The sequence below is a fragment of the Polyodon spathula genome, chromosome 12, assembly GCF_017654505.1.
Source record: "Polyodon spathula isolate WHYD16114869_AA chromosome 12, ASM1765450v1, whole genome shotgun sequence".
Lineage (NCBI taxonomy): Eukaryota > Metazoa > Chordata > Actinopteri > Acipenseriformes > Polyodontidae > Polyodon > Polyodon spathula.
The window spans coordinates 27,389,706-27,399,503 of record NC_054545.1 but is presented as its reverse complement, the minus strand read 5'-3'; the positions used below and the strand labels follow the sequence as shown (position 1 = coordinate 27,399,503).

General features: G+C 36.6%; 1 protein-coding gene across 2 annotated transcripts; it reads left to right on the top strand.

Moving 5' to 3' along the window:
- The first annotated feature begins 297 nt into the window (after positions 1-297).
- Positions 298-7,929, top strand: LOC121323962 (vascular endothelial growth factor C-like). 2 transcript variants are annotated; one of them, XM_041265312.1, is made up of 7 exons: positions 298-717; positions 3,009-3,225; positions 4,045-4,235; positions 4,811-4,962; positions 5,806-5,894; positions 6,354-6,690; positions 7,394-7,929. In XM_041265312.1, exons 1-7 carry the CDS (start codon positions 607-609, stop codon positions 7,446-7,448), a joined length of 1,152 nt encoding a protein of 383 aa, XP_041121246.1. In that variant the 5' UTR covers positions 298-606; the 3' UTR covers positions 7,449-7,929. The 2 variants fall into 2 exon arrangements, with proteins under 2 accessions (XP_041121246.1, XP_041121245.1); XM_041265311.1 differs by having other exon boundaries at positions 7,334-7,929.
- The last annotated feature ends 1,869 nt before the right edge of the window (positions 7,930-9,798 follow it).

Sequence of the window (9,798 nt, the reverse complement as noted above, 5' to 3'; positions counted from 1 at the left end):
ACAGTGCTTTTAATCCATGTTGTTTCCAAAGCTTGTAGAAGAACCATCATACATACAAGCGGTTCACTGATAGTGAAACAATCCAGAGAGAAAAAGCAGCGGCACTGCTGTTCAGACTTGTTCCTGCTCTGCAAAAATCTGTCTGTTGATAAAAGAAGTATGAAGCAAGCTAAAAAAAAAACAGCTCCTCCTATTAACATCTCCACCTACGTCAAATAGGAGGGGAGTTCTCAACAGGGCTTAAGTATATCCATCCTGTCAGGAACCGTCTCACTCTCTCTCTCTCTCTTTGTCCCGACAGCTTCATGCAAATTCAGTATCTGCCTGAATTGGCTGTGCAAATAAAGTTAGGAAAAGTTTTGGCAACTTTCACTGACTGATTTAAATATAAAACAGCAAATTGGAGAGTGCAGCTGAGGTCTTATTGAACATTCAAAGGAGGGAAAGTATGTACTGTTGCAACTCTAGACAAGGTTAAAGGTGTTCTCTTTCTGAACACTGAGGGTTGCTTCTTTTGGTACCGCTAACTGGACATTAATTCATCACAGCAAGGGAAGCTCTTTACTTCATTGAGCCCATTGGTTGCTCTTCTACCTTTGTGGCAGTATGTGGAAATTTCAGATTTACTTTTGGATTTTACAAGTGTTTACACCCAGCTGTGGATCTCAATCTGGCCAGGATTATTATGAGTACTATAAGGAGGGGGAAGAAGCTGAGGTGAGATGCTGTCATTATCGAAGCCATGCTCTTTCATTTAATTACAGTGAAACCTGACTAATGAGGTTGGATATTAAGGCCAATAAAATGTAAAGGAGGAGTTTCTTGGTGTTTTTGATCTAACTTGTTTTGTCATTAGGCAAAGCTGATTTTTTTAGAACAGCTGTTTGATACACTTGGAACTGCAGAGTGGTGATCTGATTACTGAACACAGGGGTGGTCTTAATATTGATGGTGACTTTGCACTGCCATCAATAGAAGCAAATTGAATAGCAAGGTGGTCTCTGTACTGATAGTTCTGTTACTATGTGCTATGTTTAAACATCTATTTCTTTGCATTTTGACTGTACTTACTACCAAAGGCTACAGCTTCTCCTTGTAGCCTTTTCAACACTATTAAGAGCCTGGAATGGGATAATCCACTTTTAAGTGGAGCCATATATGAAGAGCCATCCTTTACATAGCCCAGAATAATTGAAATGTGAAATAAAGAAGTAATAATAGTATACAACAATATAACTGAAAGTGTCATTTGTAGATTATGTCATAAGTTAAAAAGGGCTTAAAAGTTATGATGCATTCTTAACTGAAAGTTACATGCTTAACAAACCTGACAGTATCCAAAAGATCTGTTGCATTCAGGGAATTAAACGAGTCTGTGTTGTAAGATAAGGATAATAGCTGGAAACTAGCTGAAACATGTGCCTACTACCCTTAGAGTTTGCTTTGAGCAATCTATATACACCACTGCTGTTTGCTGTAGAGCATTTTGCAGCATTGTACCAACCACCTTTGTTTAGTGGTAATCTCTGTTTAACTCTATAGAACAACAGATTTAGTTTTTATCTCATACTATCTAGATGTTAAAGGAGAAAGTAAAATGTGAGAGCTAAGAGTTTTAAATATTGTTTTTCTGAGGGGAACAGAAGGGTCTGATGTTTGATGTAACTGCAATGAACATCACTGAAATACCTACACCATGCTTTACTTTTTACTATTTTAATGAGGAAACCTGTAAAAACATTCTCCAGACCATTACCTGAGAACAGGCCAAACCAAGACTCTACAGAAAAATAAATCAAATGTTGTTTTGTGGAAACTGCTGTCTCTGTTTTGCAATGGGTTCTTATATACTCCTGTCAATCCTCTTTCAAGGACACTAAATACATTACAGTGGTTGATTATGCTGCACCTTGCCTGGGCAAAGGAAGTGAACATCCATCCTTTGTGCAGTTGGTCCTTAATCTGGCCACCACTGTTTTTAAGTAGCACCTGTGGACTTCTCTGAATAAAAGAGGATACTGTGTTTGAAAACATTCAGCATTCCAGCACTTCCCAGGGGATATTTGAGTCAGCCCAGTGTACTTTATGAACATGCCCAGGTGTAAACATCTCTTTTCATTTTTTTTTTTTTGTACTTCAAACCCCAGAGAACTTGGGCAGAGTGAAAGGTATTCAAGTCTGAAAGAGAGACACTGTATTTAGAAGCTAAGTTCTCACTGCAAACCCAAACGGGTTGCTTCTTTGTAGATTGGTAGTCATTTAGTTTGGCTATTTAAGGACCAGATAAATGAGTAAATACAGTAAATATAATGAGAATTTTGGCTACAAGCGACAGCCAAAAACTGAATATTTACCATGGATGTTTTGCAGAAATTAACTTATCTATTGCCATGTGTATAGAATCCAATGTAGGCCCACGTGCACTATTTTTTTTTTTTTTAAAGTGAGCCCATCTTTAACAACTTCAGTTTTCGTTATGTTTTTCAGCATTATGATATAAGATGACATTTAAATGATAATATTTTTTCATAGATGGCGCTCACTTAAAATAATGTATGCAAGTAGGAAAAAAGTCAACATTGGGGCCACTCAGATAATACATAGAAAAATAAGAATGGACCAATAGACCTGTTCCTTTCTGCTGACATACCCTGTGGTAGTTCCATTCAAGGCTAAACAACTTCCATAGATTTCATTTTTGTCCGACATGTTAAATTATATCTAGTTTTATACTATGGTAAATAAAACTTTGTTTGCAAGCTACTTGCAGGTAGTCCTGTATTGCCTTAGCTCATTTCACCTGGAGACTGAAATTAACCCCACCCTTTCAAGGTATTTCCTGCTATTACCCAATTAGCTGCTTCCCTTATTGACTGATATACTTTCCAGCCAGTTTTAATGAAAATACATGTTTGCGATAACGTCAAAACTGTGTCAAAAAGAAATACATGATGGGTAAGGTTTACAGAATTATTCCATTAGCCACGCATTCTGCTTTGTTCTTGCAGGGTCAGTTAGGCAGCGATCTGGTGGAACGGCTGCAGTTTGCCTCGAGTGTGGATGAGCTGATAGACCTCCTATACCCAGAGTACCGCCTCCTCCAGCAGTGCCTGCACAGGAAGGCTGCTCTCATACCCCATGAACTCCAGCACGAAGAGGCAGCTCGGGGCTATGTGAAGGAGGCCCCACTGTATGCAGGAGGGATGACTGAGGAGAGCTTACAAAGTAAGGCACTGAAACCACTCCTATAGCCACTTAAAAAGCTATCCCTCAACAAAGTGAATTTTAAACACACATGACAAAATGGAATCATCCATCCTGGGCATTCATCAACATCTTTGGTTAAATTAGGCTTATTGCTGAATGGTGGGTTCTCCCTTTAACATATGCAGGAGTAAAACATCAATATAACTGCTAAGCAATCTAATTGGTATTGAATCTTTTTATTACGAGCCAAGGTTATATACATGTTCTCACTGGCTTAACAACTTTCTTACAAGGTCCTTCTCATTTCTAGACTTTATTTTCACTTTAAATTGGATGAAGTCCATTTACCCTGCCATTACCACACTGCAGCAAAGGGAGTTTGGGGTTTCCTGTGGGGCTCTAATAACTGATGCACAGGGAGTACATCTTCAGTGTGATGTCAGGTTCAAATGGTCTTGTTATGAAAGTAAATGACTGTGGATTTACATCCGGGTCAGGATATACATAATTACATGTTTTTCTGGATCTGTGTTTTACCTAGAAAAATGAAAAGTCTTACAGGGAATCCAGTATAGATAATAACACAGTCCAGGGTCTCTCGCCAGTACTGATGCACATTCAAACTCGTTGGCTGCTGGGTTATCGAGTTCCTACAGTATCTAGTTTCATGTTTGTTTTAGTGCTTTTTCGGTGATGTGGTCCATTCAACTCTCAACTAATTGTACATTGTACAGTATAAATGTATCTTGTCATGGCCTCACTGAAAAAAAAAATATATATATATATAGTTTGGAATTATGTTTTTCATTACTAGCTGTAATCTTTTTTTTGTAACAGGTATCATGCTGGAATATGAAAAGACACAGTGCACTCCTAGAGAAGTGTGCCTGGACATCAGCAAGGAGTTCCCTGAGAGCACAGTTCACTTCTACAAGCCATCGTGTGTGTCTGTGCATCGCTGCGGAGGCTGCTGCAATCACGAGGGCTGGCACTGCACCAACAGCAGCCACAACTACAGCATAAAAACAGTAAGCATCCGATTACTCTACATACCATGAAGACATGCATTCTGATATACTCTTCCACCCTGTAAAATGAACTTGAATGTTACTCTAACAGCAGAATAACACACCACACAAAAGCCAGTGTTCTTTGGTTGATTCCTGCCACAGTCGATGTGTTTTCCCTTCTGGGCAGTAATACAGTGAGGTAGCCGGTACGCATGTCTATATATGTAACAGGGTGGACACCAGGTCCGAACCTGTGACAACTCATTTCACAAGCGTGTACTTGTACTTGTCGGTACTTGTGGGTTTTTTTTTCCCTCATCTAACGACAGGGTTCACAATCCATAACACAACACTGCCCATTTCAAATAAATATCAAATTCAGATTACATGTGGTTGATATTGAAGAAATTGAGATTAGCAGAGTATGGTAATATATGGACGAACATGCCTGGCTGAATGTGACTCTTACATTTTATATGGACAGTCTGTGCATGTTGATCATGTTAATCTGCTTTTCCACAATCCTGATAGCTCTAGTTTTGTATTTGCAGCTGCGATGGGGATTTATGTTACTAACATATTTGTTATTTTAGCTTCTTGAGTTCACAGTTCCTCAGTCTGGACACCCGGAGATAGTTATGGTCAGCTTTGTAAACCACACATCCTGTGAGTGCAAATCCAAAAGCAACCCAAGTAGGCCACCCCACTCCATCATCAGGAGGTCAATAAAGGACAAACTTGCTCTGTGAGTACTAAAAAAACTCAAAACCTAAAAAGGATGGCAAAGCAAAGTGAGCAAGTATATCTTTCTTGTTGTGATGTTTTTCAGTCATGCTTATTTCAAACTACCTTTTGTCAAAAGTAACTGGCTTAAAGGTAAAAATTATAAAATAGAAAAAAATATTTAGTTTTAAATAATTGTACAATGTCGAAACGTAAGCTATTTATTAGTTTGGGAGAAATTAAAATACATTTGTAAAGTGACAAAACTAGATGTATGTATTATGACATTTGCAATTCAATATTCTTTGTTATTTGCAAATTGTCTTTGGTTCCGGGTTCCAGAAAAATCTTGTGATAGTTCAACTCTATTAGCAGTAGTGTACTCCATTAGTAACAACAGGTAATAATAGGTAATGCATGTATCTAAGTTCTACAAGTATTTCCACAAAGTGTCTTTCTCCATCTTGTCAGTGGCAGAATGATGAAGTCTTAGCCAAGTTTTTGCACAGCTGAGATGAATCCGCTTTTGCTGTCGTCTTTGTCAGAATTTTTAGCTTTCTTAAAGCAGTAGTTTGTAATAGAAGAAGTTCCTAATGCTTTTTTCATTGCATCAAGAGGACTGACTGACTGAATCAGACAGTTGTGCAGGAGATGTCAGTCTTGTGAGTTCCAGCTCCACTACACCACTGCTGTCTATAGAAAATAGTACCTGAATGATGTTCCACAGCATTCCCCCTCCACTACACCACTGTCATTGGCATCACCTGGTTCTATACAAAATCGTAGATCCAATGGGGCCATGATAATTAAAAGCTTAGTGTCGATATAAGACCAAGATTTTTCATGACCAATCATGTCTTTACAGATGTGCTGGGACAGACTCATCCTGCCCTGCTGGTCTATCCTGGGATCCTGTTGACTGTCAGTGTGTGTCTGATGACATGAGCGCATTTGGTAGGTTTGCTGCAGCTGCTCTAAATATACATTCCTCTTAATATTTCATTTCTTATCAGTTTACTATCCTATTATGTATGTGTTTGATCATTATCTATTGATATTTCTGCTTAGTTCATTATTTCCCAGGCTTGCTATCTAATGTCCTTTTTCAACCACGGGTCGGTTGGTCGGCTTCCAAAAATAAAAACAATGATCCTTATCTTGACTAGGCCTTATTTATAAAATGTTGTAAGAGGTTGGTACTTATTTATTTCACTATCTGACTTAATATGTGAAACATTGAGGGAAGGTAATTAATCAAAAGAAACATTAGATTACAGGAGGCAGCAAAGTTTAAACTAGAGTCAGAACTGGCTCCAACTCTCCATACAGCACATTTCCTGTCAGGTACCCTTTACATTCTATGAACTCGCCTCTCATTCTCTTTGCTTTCTTTCCTTGTTTACTTCCAAACAGGATCTCTGAGCGAGGCTCTGGCAGACTTTTGCGGACCTAGAATGAGGTTTGATGAAGAGAGCTGTCGGTGTGTGTGCCAGAACGGGCTGACCCAGTCGAGCTGCGGAGCCAGGCAGCGGCTAGATGAGGCCTTGTGCAAGTGCGTCTGTGGTGATGGTTCAGGCCCCGAGTCCTGCCGGCCTGATCAGAGCTGGGATGAGAAGCAGTGCGACTGTGTCTGCAGGGAGAGCTGTCCAAGCAGACAGCCCCTGAACCCAGCTACCTGCCACTGTGAGTGCAAAGAGAGCGACGCCACCTGTCTGCTTCTGGGGAAGAAATTCAACCCCAACACCTGCAGGTATTTGAATTATTTTTTAATGATATTTAACTGTTTTTTTTTTTTTTCCGGAGTTTGTGTCATTTTTTAAGCATTGTCTGTTGCTCTCATATATGTATCTGATTTTTCAGATTGCTTAAAAAATTTTGGTTGTTTTTTTTAGAGAGGTAAATGAACAGAGGTTTAATATACTTGAGACTGCAGACAGTGGCCTTGATATTGAATACAGGGCTGATTACATTGACGGTGACATTTGATAGAAGCAGATCAGAACTGTTACACCTTGGCTTTAATAATTTGATGGTCTCCATATTGTCCCCTGAAAGCAAGGTTTCACTGTGCTCTAACTTGGCACTGTCTTTAATATTTGAGCCTTTATAATGGGTTGACCACCCATCAAGTTCAGCAGACAAGATCAGGCAAATCAATAGCATAGCATCCCAGAGCTTTTATATCTATCTATCTATCTATCTATATATATATATATATATATATATATATATATATATATATATATATATACATATACACACACACACACATATATATATATATATATATATATATATATATATATATATATATATATATATATATATATATATATATATACATATACACACACACATACACAGTATATATGTATTTATTTATTTATTTTCAGCTGTTACAGGCTGCCCTGTAGGACTCAGAACAGAAAATGTGCATCTGGATTTTATTTCAGCCACTATGTCTGTCACTGCATACCGAACTACATGAGATCTTACGAACTGGCTTGATGGAACAAGACTGCATGTGCAACTGCAGAGAAGTCCTGTTTAGCACTACAGAAGAAAATAAAGGTCAAGAAGACACCTGCAATTGGTGAAAAAAAGAAGTATGCAGTGAACTATGCTGTGGGTCTCAGTAGTTCACAACAGCAGCGTATTATCTGAAGAGAAGGGTGTACAGAAGGACACTGTAAGGTGTGAATTCCTGGGGAAACTTACAGTGCTTTACAATTTGAAGCATGAAACGTGAAATTATCACCTAAGCAAAATCATGGTATTTATTACAATTTTGTGTACGCAAAATTGTGTACACTTATGCCCGTTTCACGAGTTTGTGTTCTCTAATCATCCATTACCATGTCTACCAGTACATATTCTGTGGTCATATTGATTAAAGGATGTATTATTTATAGCAGGGTTTGAAATTATCAGTGGGGCCAATGGCCATTTATATATATATATATATATATATATATATACACACACACACACACACACATATATATATATATATATATATATATATATATATATATATATATATATATATATATATATATATTTTTTTTTTTTTTTTTTTTTTTTCTTTCTTTGCTGGGCCACTCTTGCGGCATGAGTTTAATAAGTTACTTCCTTTGATACCCAGCCAATGGTCCCCTCTTTTAATGAAAGCACTTAGATCAGATTGTCCTCCTACTTCAATATACTTGAGGAGCTTTTGCTTAGTGTACTGTGCAGTGAGGCTTTAGGTAGCAAGGAAAAAGGAAGTGCTACTGAAAAGTAAAAACCTTGTTTTCTGTAAATTACTAAAAACAATCATAGGAAACCTATACAGAGTTTTTTTTTTTTTTTTTTTTTTTTTTTTTCATTAAATTACAAAGTCTTCAATAACAATAAAAATAGCTTTTCTATTTTCTGTTATACCGTAGATAATAATAGGCTGCCATGGTTTAAAATGTAACTGTTTTAAAATAATAAAAGCAACAAAAAAGGTACAGTATATAATTATTAAAACTATAATGATTTTTCTTTATCACGTCATTATAAAAATAGGCAATTAAGCTTTTTTAAAAAAGGTTATTCTTGAGCTTCAGTTTATCCTGCCTCAGTACCTTATATAGGGATTTATATTGCTGTGATAAACAATTGTATGTGCTGGTCACAAAAGTGCTATCCATGTATTATTATAAAAGGTTGTGTTATTCTGGTATATATATATATATATATATATATATATATATATATATATATATATATATATATATATATATATATATATATATACACACACACTGCAAGGGTTTCAACCATTTATATTCCTGTAATTTTGAATATAGCACTGAGGATTCGATTTCAGAACAATGGCATGTTAACAAAACATTTAAAAAAGAGTGATTGCCAACATTAAAAACAAGTCTACAACCAAATGACCAGAGCAACTTTCAAAAGGGGTACTGAACAAGGAGTGCCTAATTGTTTTTAGTTATACTTTCCTGTCAAGTGTTAAAATGATCCATTAACCCTTTATCACCTTATTATGGCTCAACAATGTCACATAGAAATGATGTACCTGCATTGCACAGGAATGTAAATCAGATATTTTTATATGTATTTTTCAGTACCTCACCTTTTGACAGTTGTCTTGGGAATTAAAAAAAAAACATATTTTGTGTGAAAACTGTGAAGTTCAAGAAGGGTAAATATATTTATTAACTATTGTATCATTGTTTTATAAATTGTTACTGTACAGTATTATGATTTTGCATTCTATATGAAATGTACTTGTTTATGGAACACTTGTTTTGTGTACAGTATTTTTTTTTTAAATTGAGTATCAATACTGCAATAGAATTAACAGTCACTGCAGGGGGGTGTCAGACAAAAAAAACTTCTTTCAAACCCTATATGCATGCAAAAACACAGCATTCCAAGCTTACACTATTCCAGTACCAACCACTCCTGCAGCAGCAAAGGTCATTCAGAATGATATAGACAGCATTCAGAACTGGGCAGACACATGGCAAATTACATGTAATATAGAAAAGTGTAAGGTACTGCACGCAGGCAATAAAAATGTCTATTATAAATACCACGTAGAAGATAATGAAATTGAAGGAATCGTCTATGAAAAAGACCTAGGAGTCTATGTTGACTCAGAAATGTCTACATCTAGACAATGTGGGGAAGCTATAAAAAAGACCAACAAAATGCTTGAGTATATAATGAAAAGTGTTGAATTTAAATCAAGGGAAGTAATGTTAAAACTTTATAATGTATTAATAAGACCTCATCTGTAATATTATGTTCAGTTCTGGTCACCTCGCTACAAAAAGGATATTGCCCCTCTAAAAGAGTGCAA